Genomic DNA, 13,424 nt, shown 5'->3' with positions numbered 1-13,424 from the left:
GTCAGCAATAAGCAGTAGCCACTGCCACACTGAACTAGGTAACATCGGGAAACTAGAGGAACTAAAGTAAGGAAAGTGATAGGGGAATAAGTTGCATTTAAGGATCATTTAATTACGCGAGCTTTCTCCGTTAACTTTTGTAACTTGTAAGTCCTCCGTACATATTTCATTGCTTTTTTCCCAAGTACATCCCCCCCTACGTAATTCCTGCAAGCTTGAAGAATAAGGCGTTTCCACAATACGAATCCGGTTACACTTATAATAGAAAAAGAGGCGTTTACTAGAGGTATCCAACAATGATGCCAAGCTGACTTAGCGCAGCCCGATTGATTAGACGAAAATGGACGGAGCAGACGTTGAATCTCCAGATATTGATGCCTGCCTAAACGCAGAGCTAGATATAAGCTTCACCGTCGACGATAGCAGCCTTACGCATCTCGCCTCTCCGCCCGAGACCGATTCCTCTAATAGTAAGCCCTCCGGAGATAGTCCAGATTCTGATAGACCTTACCATTCAAAACGGCCTCACAAGAAATCTCGAGCCGGATGTCAGCAATGCAAAAAGCGTAAAGTAAAGGTAACAGAGTACTGCACATAAATAGAAGTCTTAAAACACTAATGCGTGGTCCAAGTGCGACGAGACGAGGCCAACATGTAAAGCATGTAGGCTTCGAAAGGAGAAATGCATATATCCAGCCACCTCGGCTTCGGCCTCGGCAGCTCTATCTACAACCCTAGTCTCCAGAGCCACTCCCATCTCTAACGTTTCTTCTCCTATATCTTCCCCTCGGCCATCCTTTAATGCCAATGCCAGGACTATAGTTATTTCCGAGCCTCTATTTCGGCCATCCGAGATGACTGACGCTCTAGATATGAAAATGCTATGGTTCTATACTAGCCGAGGGTATCAGTTCTTCTCAATCCAGACCGGTCGTTCTCCAGCAGTTGATCATGCGCTGCAGGTGAAGGTTGTCCAACACGCTTTCGAGTCTCCTTTTCTCATGGACTGTTTGATGGCAGTTTCGTCATTACATCTCCAATCAATGAACCAACCTATTCCAGTTCAACGCATAGCAGCTTATTGCTGCAGAGCTTTCCAGGGCTACCGGAATGCTATTGAGGCAGCAAATCCAGCTGACTTTCCCGCTCTCATAGCATGCTCGCTTCTGATGGTGGCTGTGAGTAGTCAGGCGTTCCGGGATCCGGATGCAAAGCCGCTATACGTGGTGGATTGGATGCAAGTCTGGCGAGGAATCAGCCTCATCTTTGAGATCGTCACGCCACGAGTCCTCCAAGAGTCAGGGATGGCGATGCTATTCTACCGACCACCAGTAGACCTGGAGAAGGCGGCCTTGTACATACCGAACAACTTACTATTCATGGTAGCCTCTATTAAGCCTGGTGATACCGACGATGAGCATCAGCAAACGTATTATGATATGCTCAAATGTCTTGGCTCGCTTTATCAAGAGATCAAGGAGCACGGATTCAGTCCTATCCTCGATCTTCGCATCGTCACCTTCCTCAGTACGTATCCGAGTTCATACTAACCAATCCCGATTCAATATTGTTTAAGGAGTCAGCTCTATTATTTCGTAGCGATCTCGGGCTTAGAATGGTCCGGGCGCGGCTTGAAACTCATAACCACTCAAGTTATTAAAGCATTATGTGCTAACTTTGGACCTTAATAGCATTCGTCCCAAAGGCATTTATTCCACTTGCTAAGGAGCATCGACCTCGGGCCTTGGTCCTCTTGGCTTATTATCTGGCTTTCTCTAAATTAACTAAAGGCGTGTGGTGGGTGGATGGTATTGCAAACAGAGAAATTGGGCACATCTGCAAATCCATTGGTGAAGAATGGGCGCATCTACTACGTGTACCCCAGATGGTCCTCATGACAGAGGATAAAGTCGAAATCGCGCAGTTACTCATCAACAATCGAAATTGGACGCCCGCCGAGATGGATCGATATGAGCGAGACCGAGATCCTAGGTTAATAACCGATCTCAGGCTATTCGATAACCAGGGCTCCGAAATCGATATTTCCCAGGGCGAGTGGATGATTAAAACATCTACTCCAATCTCAAATTATTCAAACACTAATATACCCAAATATTTAGATCCGTATCCCGAACTCTCTAGTTCGGTTGCAGAAGTCATGTCCAATCCATCATAGTTGGTCTCGATTCCCTTCATACCGCCGGAATGGAAGCATTGGCTTAAATCCTATTTCTATAGGACACAGGATTTAACAATAGAGACAAGATAGCAAAGTTATAGACCCAGGTTGGAAAAGATGTTGCAGTTCATCGCATAGGAGCCAAGTAAAAAGGGGGGACTCCGATATAGACAAAATGACATCTTATGTTGGAAGCGTGTCAAAACGTCCCCCTTCAATTTTAATCGACAAACTTCATCTGTATGTACAACTAAAGCACCGTCTCACTTCACATAGATACATGCTAATATCGGTAGTCATACCGCTCGGTATCCCGCCACATCACAACCCGAACCATATCTCACTAGCTGTCAGATTGGACGGCACGCTGTGGCCTACGCCTTGTGCGTAAATGCCCTGGACAGAGTCGCCGAAGTTGTTCGTCGTGTATCCCTGCTTGGGAGAGTTTTGCACAGACTCCGTAGGGTCCTGGCTCACGTTGAAGACAGCAGTCCACTGCTTGATCTCCTCCTGATAGTTCTGCGGCGCCAATGTACCGTCAGCGCTACCGTGCCAGATCTGCATCTTGGGCCTCGGTCCTTCGTATCCGGGGTACATGTCCAGCACTACCTGCTTCCACTTCTCGGGAGTGGCTCGCGATTGTCCGCCGCTGCAGCTGTTATTCCATTGGTCGACACCGCCGGACGAGCTGACAAAGCATCCCGCGGCCACGCCGCTGTACAAGGACACGGCTTTGATAAGCTCCGGGTATGTGGCAGCAAGTACGTTGGACATCATTGCACCGCTGCTGCCGCCGGTGACGTAGACCCGTTCGGGGTCAATCTTGTACTCGGAGATAGCGTACAAGATCATGTTTGCGATGGCTTGGGAGTCACCACCACCAAGATGACTCAGGGATTGCTTAGATGATACATCCCAGCAAGTCCCGCTGTTAGGAGAGGATGGCCAAACGGTGATATAGCCCTTCTTGTCGGAACCCTGGCGCCACGGAATCGCGCTGTTCTGGAAGTACGACTGCGCCGACGACTGGCACGAGTGGATGACAACTACTAGCGGCGGGTTCTCGACCACATTGTCCGGCTTATAGACGTACCTATCTCTGTCAATTCCATGGTAGGGAGAGTGGATAGGAAGATGCTTACATCTGCGCTTTAGATGTCGCGTTGTTGTTGTAATTCGAGACCTGCGTGAGCGAGGCCGCCATGGCCGTGCTAGCCATAAGGCCCGTCGAAACGAGTGTGGAGAATAACATTGTCTCTTGTCAATCCAAGAGGCACGAGGCAGAAACTTCAAACCAAGAGAAAGGCTGGTCTACCTAAAAACTAGCATAACCCCATTCTTCCCCAAGACACATGGCGGACGGGCAATATATATAAGAGCCGGCAAATCCCCCCTGTCGTGACGAATGCCACGAACAACAAGCTTTTCTCGGTTCGCTTCCCCGCATCCAATAAATTGCCCTTGGATCTTCAATGCGCTACCGCCGCCATGATAGGGGGAAGATTTGTCGTCAGATGGAAACGGGGTAAAGTAACATAACAGCTACCTAGTAGTGAGGAAGAGAAAGGCAATTTCCCCAAGAGGAAAATACTTGCATGCATATAGTGCCGGGAGATCAAAAACGTGGCGAGCGCCACGCAAAATTGCCGTTTATACAAGCTTTGCGATCGCCGCCCCTTATCCCTCGGCTAAAGTGGCGGCTACGGTGCTACTTAGGTATTCGAGTGGTTATTAAGTGGGCGCTGTTCACCCCCTTTTCTCCCGTGGAATTGGTAATTGGAGCGCAAGGAAGAAGAGCTTGTTGCTTCTCCACGTTTGTTGCGTGGTTGGTGATGTAGTTGATATAGGCTCGGTATGGTCCGTGTATATTTATTTATTCTCTTGTATAATTTTTGAGGAAGATGGGAATTAGCAAGATGTTCATTAACCGCGAATTATAAAGATTTATACGGCAAAGAATAGAAGAGAAAGAAAGCCAACTAATTATGCACATTCACAGCAATATTATCTTCTCGATCTGCATTTGAATCATGCATCCATCTCTACGTTACGTCCTAGTCAAACTCACTAACCAGATAGATCAAGCAGGTTCTCTAGTCCAAGCACTTATAGAGGCAACGAAATGGTATGCCCATAGAGCAATTCAAATAGTGGCGGCCAATAGCGCATTTTATTTATGGTTCGTATCTGACAAAGTCTACATATTCCTAAACAACTATGGATTCATGCTTGGCGATGACATCCAAATTGGCAGCATCCACAGGCCAACACTATCCGAAACAGTGTGTGCTGCCATGCCTCTGCGTCGTAAACTAAACCCGTAAAGAAACCCGTAACCAAGGCCACTATCACAAGAAATGACATTGCCAAATACTATCGGCGCATTCGTCCTCCAGTAGTGGTCTTGGGATGAAATCCGTTCTCCTTGCGAAATCAACCACACCGATGGAAGTGTTTGGGAACACTTTCTCTTCGTCCGACTTCTGGAATCAAACTGACAGAATCCTTCCTTTTTTCCCTCTTTTTTTTTTTTTTTTTTTTTTTTATTTCTTCGTCATAATATCAGTTTTGGGGGTATCAGCACACAAACGAAAAAGCCTCCTATTAGAAGAGGACAGACGGAGAGGAAAGGCCTCGGGCCGTAAGATTACTAGTCATCCTCTTTGTCATCATCATCATAATCGTAACTGTGGCTCTCACTATAGCTCTCGCTATCATTCTTCGGTCTGGGACCTCTGAACGTAGTTCCGGGGGGGTGCTCATCCAGACGGAACTTGCAGTGCGGGTGCAAGCATACGCCATTATTAACGCAAGGACACTATAGGTATCTGTTAGCTACTACTCACGGCGCTTCTCAAACTATTGAATACAAAGAAATCACAGAGTACGTAAGATGGTAATTTAGTCATTATAAAGAACTTACATGGTGACCGTAGATGCAGTCGGGGTTTTTGCATTCCTGTCCTGAAGTGCAGCGGTTCGAGCGGGCAAAGACGGCAATGGCTTTCTTCTCCTCATCTGTGGGGTTATAGTCATGCGTAAAATTGCATTCTTTACCCCTAGTACAAGGTCCTCGAAGGAAGTGGTTGTTACAAAGCCTGTGACAGTCCTTTCTCTTTCTAAGACGCTCTATGACGACTGGGTCGACTCGGATAGGCGGGTCCAGTCCCCGGGGTCCCGGGTTCCACGGCGCTGGAGGTGGCCGACTTGCTCGTGTTGGAGTGGCCGTTGCCCTGGGAGGAATCGGCAGGCTGATCTGAGGGGGTGGGCTTGGCACTGTGCGGGCGATGGCTGCCCATGAGGCGGCATTGGACACCTTAGGCAGCTTAGCTAGCTTAGACTGAGAGGGGGAGGGGGAGGGTGCTGGTGAGGCTTGTTGAGATGGTTCTTGCGGTTTTTCCGTTAGCTTCTCATGGCGGAAAAGCCTTGGGACATTGAAAATTTGGAGACCTAGAGCAACAAGTTCCACAACAGTCTTAGTTCCCTCAAGAAGGGCCATACGTTCCTTAGTATCGTCGGTAACCATATTTGCTAAGAACGGAGCATAACCGGCGTCGTGAGAAATACCCAAAACTGCTTTCTTGCAGTTGAAATTTTTCAAGTGAAACCTAAGAGAATCTGTCGATACGTTAGACAAAAGCCCTTGCTCTTAGGAAAAGAAGTGTATAATAGAGGGTAAATACCTAGGATCTTCGCATCAGCTAACTCCTTACCAAACCCAACGTCCACGAAGGTAGAAGATACGTTGGCCTGGTTGAAGCCCATCACAAAATTGTGCAAAGCATTGTTGTCAGCAACACAACCATCACGCTTCATAGCTTTGCCCAGACCAGTGACGTTGGCAAAGACATTAACAATAACTGTGACTGGAGTGGTTTCAGTAGAGTTAAACTTCTCATTTATGGCTTTGAGTAACTCATTGGCTGCCATCTTTCCGCCTTCGATACCCTTCTTAACGAAGTTATCCTTGAACTTAAAGTCGAAAGTGTGTTAGCTAATGCGTTACTATAGGTTAGGTAGGAGCAAATACTTACAATTAATCCATCTCCATCAATAAGGACGACGATGTAAAGGTTGCGATCCTAGAAATGAGAGTTTAGTTGATTGTTACTTAAGGAAAAATGTTAAGCTAGAAATAAGTATGCAAATACCGGAACATAACCCAATTTGGTTTCCATCTCATCCAGTCTTTGCTTGAGATCTCTTCGAGTCCTCTCCGAGCTATTGAGGTCTAGCTGCAGATCACTAGCTTTCTTTTCCAAAGTGTTGAGTTCCTGGTGGAAATACGTCTCGACACTGTCATTATACTGGATGAGTTCCTAGATATAGTAATAAATAATTAGTAAACAGCAGTGCCATATTTAGTTTATGGTCCGCGGTCGGCGATGCTAGAGACGTACCCTAATCAGGAGTTCATTGCTTGCGTGATGCTGACGCGCCTCATGATAGCGCGCCGCAAAAGCTCTGAGGTTGCCCGGCTTTCCAGGGTCGTACTTGGGGGTATTGGGAGGATCCATTTTCTAAAACCTACGACAAGCTAGGTATACAGAGACTTAGAATGCTTAGTATGAGCCGTTGTGAAGTTTCTATGTTCACTGCGATAGTAGAAAAATGTTGATGGTATTAGAAAATTACCGACAGAGGAAGAAAGGAAGAGTGAAGAAGGGGGAATAGTTATGTTTTTAAGTTGAAAGAGTTGCCGTTTCGTAAAGGCAGTCGCGATTCGGAAGGCAGTCGCGGTTTCCAACCGGTGCTTTGCGGATTCCGTACTGAGGCAACCGCGACTGGTCAAATGTAAGTACCTAACCTACTTACCCAATACAGTTACAACAGGATAGAAAGCTTTCAAAATAACAACACGTAAACGATAAATACAATTTCTGTCAGGTAAAATCACTAGCTTTGTCTTATTCTAGAATGAAAGCTGTAACCCAAAAATTCCTCCGTGAAAATGAAGCGAAGATAGATGAGGCTGCAAACATGAACAAACTCCAGGAGATAATGAAGCTCAAGATACGTATAAGCCATCAAAAGTAAAGTGGACCTTCAGCTCGTGGTTTCCCTGTCTGCTGTCCTGCAGGGACCCGAACGGTCTGGGGTAGTGGGTTACTACCTGATTGGCCTAACGTCTTTCATGTGCCTTAAGATCTCCCGCAGGCTAGCAGCCCTACGATCAGGTACACTAAAGCTTCCGCCGGCATACCTTAGGTAATTTAGTTTCATTGAGGTACATGTATATATCCACCTTCCACTCTCTGCATATTCTCCCGTTTACTTCTCCTCTTTTTAGTTAAAATCTTTATATCCGTTGCTAGCTCTAAGAAGGAAAGCAAATTGACACAAGTGACTCTTTTACTTCGTTTGGCACCTCTAAAGCTAGCTGCCGATTCACGGGATGGATACACTGCTTTACTTAGATGAAGTGATGCCTTTACCACTGTTGGAGTCTGGAGTTACATTGTGTTATTGTCATCCGCATAAAGATTAGGTCATACAAACAAACTTGGTACCCAAGGTGCATTTTACAAACATTTACATGAAGTTCCTTCAAGATAGACGTAGCTTTATATAGCATCAGTCTTCCATTTATTACCATTTACGTCATACGTATATGTTACTAATACTCTGCTTAAGGTAACTTTGATTGTTGGGATACTTTGTTATTTCGAACTGTTGCACAAAATGTAGACTGTTGTTCATAGGTGCCTGCTAATGACTCTGATGTATATTAGTCGTTGTGTAAACTACGGAGTAATAGTAGCAGTATAAATACATAGCTCATACTATTACTTGGACTGACCACGTATATGTGGTTGACTCAAATAAGCACAACGAAAACTACTCAAGCATACCACGGCCATTAATGGCATATGTTCGATGTCCGGGTCATGATCCGGTGCATTTGTAACCATCTGGTGTACGTTATGGTTCCGCTTCCACCATTCTAAAAAGAGACCACCGAAGAAATCAGCAACGATGATGCTGAGTCTCACAAGGCTCCTAGCTATTGTTAAAGCTTAGCTTTTCCTGACCTATCTCTAATGTAATAGAATATGTGCATTCGATATAATTCAAAAGGATATCCCGTAATAGATCGTGAAGAGCAGAATAAGATGTTGATAGTAAGAGTGAGACGAACAAAGAAAAGAAAACACAAAGTTAAAGTGGCATCGGTAAAGGTAAAGGTAAAGGTGCTACAGCCAACTCGCGGTGGAGAATGTTACCGCTATAAGTAGATCAAACTCTTAATTGGCCTGTTATTAACAAGCTTTACACGCATAAACAGTGCTGCTCTTAACCCCCTTTAATAGAAGAAAGCTATTACATAGTGCTCACAGCTACTCCTCACAACAACAACCCGCCGATGGAGAAACCAAAAGGACAATCATCACAAGAGGAGTAAGTCGACGTTACGCAGAGCCAGCTAGCTAGCCAGCTTCCACGCTCCGACTTCCGCAGGCTTACAACACAGCATAAAAAGCAGAGCACTCCCCATCCCTTCCCATTCCACTCCGCCCAAAGTTCAAACACTCCCCTCTCCCCCTCTCCCCCTCTCCTCTCCCCTAAGCTGATCCAGCCGATCCCAACACGTGCCCCCCATCTTACGCTCGCTAGAAGATACCTACCTACCCATGGCGATCACCCGCCTTCTCCCGCTGTACCTCAGCGGCTCAGCTGCCAACACCATATCCCCCGACGCAGATAGCGGCCAGCCAGCCAGCCAGCTAGCCTTGTACAACACCAACCTCCAACCCCCCGCCCACGATCCACTCTCTCTCCCTACATAGCTAAACCAGTGGGTCCCACCGCCCAGCCCATCGAATAGGGGCGTCGCCACCGGTCTCGCCCCTAGGTTCCGTATGCAGGTAATCGTCTTAGCGCGGCGGGAAGGGCAGCAAGGGGGGTTGGCAGTGTCTATCTCCCTGTCTAATAACTAACTAGGTATATACATAGTAGCATGTGCGTATGGCGGCGAGTTGGATCAAAGCCCGCAAGGAAAGTCGTAGCGACGCAACGAAAGATAAGACAAGATGGACATATCCCGTTCGGCATCATCTAGCGTTCACGACATACACACCAACATACACAGCTACTATACTACACCAAATCAAATCAAACCAAACTCAACAAGCCCTCAGAGCACAATCATGATCATGAGCACATGTGTTCCACAAGTTCCCCTCGATACTACGTCCATCTACATCTACGCAGCATAACTCACCGTCCATCCGCTCCCAAAGCAAAGGCATTCATTACCCGGTCGTACCACGCAGCCAATCTATGTGATATATCACCTAGCCTAGCCCAGCCCGAGACGCTGACAACCAACTGACAGAGACATTCGGTGCGGTTACACCCTTACTAGCTGCAGAGCCCGTTGGACGAATTATTGCTATTACCTGACGAGTTACCTATCTCGGTGGAGAGCACGCTCGTTTATGTATGGGACGCGCGACCCTTAAAGCCGCCATCGGCCTTAACAACCTACCCATCGGCCGGCACCAAATTTCGGACTTAAAGTTTCAACATTATAAAGGGATCGGCTTGAGCCTAGGCGGCCCTTCTAGGATACTCTTATTGATCATTTGGCACACTCCAATTTTTTTTCTCTTATTCGAATCACCAAAGATTGGGGGGATATCACAGCCCTGAACCATTTCGTCTGCATACAAAAAACGCCTAGCTTCGTTCTGGGTCTCCGTCATGTCGTATTATATCTTATCATCCCCAACGCCGCATATCAATCAGCTCGTTGTCAGTAAGTAGGAAATTGGTTTAGTATATTCCATAACGTGTCGTTACCAAATTCACCTCCGAATTGCCATGCTGTTTGCTCCTCTCCCGTGGGCCCTTCCGCTAGGCTAGGTGCGAGGTTACTACTACTTGTCGTCCCTGGGAAACTTTCCGGCCAGGTCGTCGGCGGCCCATCGCCACCCCGCACGGCTTGCAAGTCATTATATGCGATGTCTCCCATGGGGTACATGGGCATGATCGCGCTGAAGTCAAAATTGGTTGGTAACGTCCAATCCCCGCTTGCGAAAATATTGTCGGACGTCCCGGAGGGGGGCGTTACGCTAGTACCGGAGCTGATACTGCCGTCTCGCTCCCCTGCCGGCGGCGGTGCTGCAGAGGCGCCGACATTCGACGTACTACTCGGGTTTTGAGGCGAGGGCTCTGATAGAGAGTTAGGCGTATGCATGTCGGAAGAGCTACTGGAGGTTCCGCTGCTCGTAGAGCTGCCACCTGATTCGCTAGTGGTCTTGACCGACAGGCCAAAGCCTACAGCCTTCTTGAAGCGGATGTATATAGCACGCAATACACTCAAGGCGGCCTGGGCAAGTCGATTTCGAGTAGCCATCTTCTCGAAGCGCTCGATTGCCCATTCAAAATGTTGCCGCGCCCCCGGCAACATCGCCTGGTGCTCCTTCGGAAATAAAATATAAATGGACGCTATCATGATAATGGCATCGAATGTACCAAAAAAGAGTGTGAAAGTCTTGTGTTGCTGCGGCTTCAGAAGAGCAAAGTAAATCTTCTGTGCTTCCAGCATGTCTAGACTTGCCTTAAGCGCCTCGTAACGGCTAGTTGGCCGTGTAAAAACATATGGACGATGTAGCGCCATAATGTTAAAAGATATGAGCTGGGGTAAAGTCGGCCGAACGAATGGTAACCACCAGCACTCCGGAAGGCTGTCGAATCGTGTGTCCGGATTCTCCATGCGGAAGGGTGGTGGGGTACGGGTATAAAGTTCTAGCAACTCTCGGTGGATCTTTTCGACCCTGGAAAAATCCTTTGGAAATGGCCCTTCCTTCTCTAGGTCTAGAATATCCCGTAATGGCCGCATGACCTCCCATGACCATATCGCTCGTGTCAAAGGCGTAGGCGGATCATTCTCACCACGCAGTATTATAGGTGATTTTCTCGTATCCTTGGGAATAATCGAGTCGATAGGAAGACTTCGATTCATAAGGCGGTAATCCACGCTGGTAGGCCTACCAAGTACGGCGCCGGTATGTAAATCCCAGCCGAGTAAAGTCATCCAGACCCTCCGGCGACTTTGTGCATCCCACATCTTTTCCAAAGCCTCTTCCGTAGAGTCATCTGGCTTTGGTTGAGGATCCATCTGATCTCGATGCAGGCCAATTTCTTGCGCATCTCGAATACTAGTCCCCACTTGATGCCACTATTAAGACATTAGAATGGCAAGATGACTTGATATGAAATTAAGAACTTACAGCCTCAGTGACCATGCCGGTATACTTGAGGAAGGCGGCCCTTACCCAGCCGGCTAATACCGTCATGATAGACATTTGACGCTTGCCTAAGAGTGCTAAGATAGATATACCCGACTCACTATAGTCAAATGCTAAATCGTCGAACGTCATGTTGCTGGTATATTTTAACGCCTCAAATGTTTCTTCCATACCCTCGGGAAGGTATAGGAGAGAGGAGGCTAGCATTTGGAATACGAGAGCCGGAAAAGCTCTTAGGATTGGATCCAAAGCTTGCAGACCTGCCGTTGATAGGACGTTGAACGGTACACTATACCATCTCTCTATCAACTGGTGAAAGACGGGTTCATCAATACTAAAGTACTGCCAATTGATATCTCTGAAGTAGATGGCCGCCAACTTTTCGACGTAGGTCCTAGCCGGCAGCAGGCGAATCAAAGTCTTATATCGTTCGCGCATGCCATAATTATCACCTTCAAATCTCTCAGATGGCATTCCTGCTAATGGCTCCCCATTACTTTCGATCTTGCGCAATATCCCAAGGGTCGATACGCTATTAGAGGAGTAGCCGAAGTCTGCGGTCTTGACGGGCACCGATATACTCTCGAGCGAATCGGATGGGCGGTCGTGGGCATTTTGAGATAGTCCTTTTCGATCGGACTTTGTATTAGGCGTCCCGGTCTCGTACCGACAGACGGTTGCCTTATTTCGCGATACGCAATTCGTACATGGCATCTTCCGATCGCACTAGAAACGGCGTTAATAGGTTAGGGCGTGTTATGTTGTTGGGCTGGCAGGGGGGGTCGTTTATCACCTTCTGTTTCCTCCGATGACACTCGGTGCAGCTGATGACAATCCGCCTTCGTTTGCGAGGTGGCGCTTTGCTGTGAGGCTCTTGATTTGATTTGGAGTCCATCTGGACGGCGCTTTCGGCCACTTCGGCGGCGGACATGGCGATAAGAATGTGGACAAATTCGAAAGTTTTGTTGTAACGATGTGACCCGACACAAGATTGTGAATTGAGGGGAAATTGAACAGTATGTGTGTAGTAGATGTGGACGGAAAGTTTGGTTCTGCTCTCCCAAGTGCCCACGGGATTGCGCGGTGTGAATCGTATGGACGGCTAAGTACCTAGAGGGCTAGGTTCATATGTGAAAGAGACAGAGAGCGGCACAGAGGATTTTGTTCCTTACAATGCTTACTTGCCCATGTACCTGCCTACATTAAGATATGTACAATCTTACGTTTATGGTACCTAGCCTACTAGGTAGCATAAAATTATTGTAGCCCCCGCTCTTACAAGGTGTGCATATGTGTGGTGTGTGGTGTGTGGTCTGCAATAAGAACGTGGGAAACCCCGACCGACGATTCTTTCCTTGAAGCAGCAACCGCTATACCGTGACATTGAAACAAACTCTATATACATCGGCGTAGTTACGTTATCTATTTCAGGTACTTAGTACATCAGCAACTCCCGGAAGTTGCCAATTAACTAACGAAAAGTATCCCAGTTATATATATCAGCAGATCAAAACTTACTAAACATCCAGTTTATACCATTTTAGGAATGGTATAGCACTATGGACCAATCACATTCAAAAGAACAACGTTTCTCTGCCTTCCGGAGCTGGCTTTTCCCCGCTAAGACCGTTGTCCCCGTGCTTAATCATCCGCAAGTACTAAAGAGTGCTGGTAGGGTAAGCGGGTAGGCCTAATGTAGGGACCTATTACCAGACATATATATATGATACACGCATGTACGGATTATAGCCCCCAGCACCTGCATCGCTAGCATCGCCAACAGGCTTCCACGGAAGTTTCTGACTTAAGACGAACTAGAGCTAATCAATCGCCATGTGCATTGGAGCAACTTGGTTGGCCAAAGTCATATATGCTATAAGAAAGTTACGGCACATACCGCACCAGACCCGCACATTGCGCCTCCCCGCGACTTACAAGCATTATAGACGAATCGCGCGAAGATGCGTATAAAGCGAGTGCTGGCGTGATAA

The 13,424-nt window shown here is 47.2% G+C and overlaps 4 protein-coding genes across 4 annotated transcripts; 1 reads left to right on the top strand and 3 right to left on the bottom strand.

Moving 5' to 3' along the window:
* Positions 1–340: 340 nt before the first annotated feature.
* Positions 341–2,176, top strand: F4817DRAFT_311118 (uncharacterized protein; the record flags this gene model as incomplete). Its single annotated transcript, XM_049299955.1, has 3 exons — positions 341–577; positions 633–1,527; positions 1,692–2,176. 3 exons carry the CDS (start codon positions 341–343, stop codon positions 2,174–2,176), a joined length of 1,617 nt encoding a protein of 538 aa, XP_049163971.1.
* Positions 2,177–2,500: 324 nt separating this feature from the next.
* Positions 2,501–3,431, bottom strand: F4817DRAFT_311117 (carbohydrate esterase family 1 protein; the record flags this gene model as incomplete). The annotated part of the gene is made up of 2 exons (XM_049299954.1): positions 2,501–3,272; positions 3,322–3,431. The coding sequence occupies 2 exons, from the start codon at positions 3,429–3,431 to the stop codon at positions 2,501–2,503; spliced, it is 882 nt and encodes a 293-aa protein (XP_049163970.1).
* A 1,302-nt stretch (positions 3,432–4,733) lies between these two features.
* F4817DRAFT_8851 (uncharacterized protein) lies at positions 4,734–6,696 on the bottom strand (the record flags this gene model as incomplete). The annotated part of the gene is made up of 6 exons (XM_049308012.1): positions 4,734–4,997; positions 5,103–5,797; positions 5,863–6,151; positions 6,214–6,261; positions 6,331–6,498; positions 6,580–6,696. The coding sequence occupies 6 exons, from the start codon at positions 6,694–6,696 to the stop codon at positions 4,830–4,832; spliced, it is 1,485 nt and encodes a 494-aa protein (XP_049163969.1). The 3' UTR covers positions 4,734–4,829.
* Positions 6,697–9,883: 3,187 nt separating this feature from the next.
* F4817DRAFT_8696 (uncharacterized protein) lies at positions 9,884–12,484 on the bottom strand. Its single transcript, XM_049307986.1, has 3 exons — positions 12,227–12,484; positions 11,416–12,159; positions 9,884–11,363 (listed from the first exon to the last, which is right to left on the bottom strand). Exons 1-3 carry the CDS (start codon positions 12,362–12,364, stop codon positions 9,936–9,938), a joined length of 2,310 nt encoding a protein of 769 aa, XP_049163968.1. The 5' UTR covers positions 12,365–12,484; the 3' UTR covers positions 9,884–9,935.
* Between the last annotated feature and the right edge of the window lie 940 nt (positions 12,485–13,424).

The sequence above is a fragment of the Daldinia loculata genome, assembly GCF_022478755.1.
Source record: "Daldinia loculata strain CBS 113971 unplaced genomic scaffold F4817scaffold_1, whole genome shotgun sequence".
Taxonomy (NCBI): Eukaryota; Fungi; Ascomycota; class Sordariomycetes; order Xylariales; family Hypoxylaceae; genus Daldinia; species Daldinia loculata.
The sequence above is the reverse complement of the archived record's forward strand: the minus strand, read 5'-3'. Positions and strand labels throughout refer to the sequence as shown.

What these genes read in the sequence shown, in the direction of transcription:
- F4817DRAFT_8696 (XM_049307986.1), bottom strand. Translation starts at nt 12,364, where the DNA reads ATGTCCGCCGCCGAAGTGGCCGAAAGCGCCGTCCAGATGGACTCCAAA. An exon ending in GTCATCGGAGGAAACAGAAG is followed by an intron (nt 12,160 to 12,226) that starts GTGATAAACGAC and finishes CGCCGTTTCTAG; the next exon opens with TGCGATCGGAAGATGCCATG. An exon ending in CCGGCATGGTCACTGAGGCT is followed by an intron (nt 11,364 to 11,415) that starts GTAAGTTCTTAA and finishes ATGTCTTAATAG; the next exon opens with TGGCATCAAGTGGGGACTAG.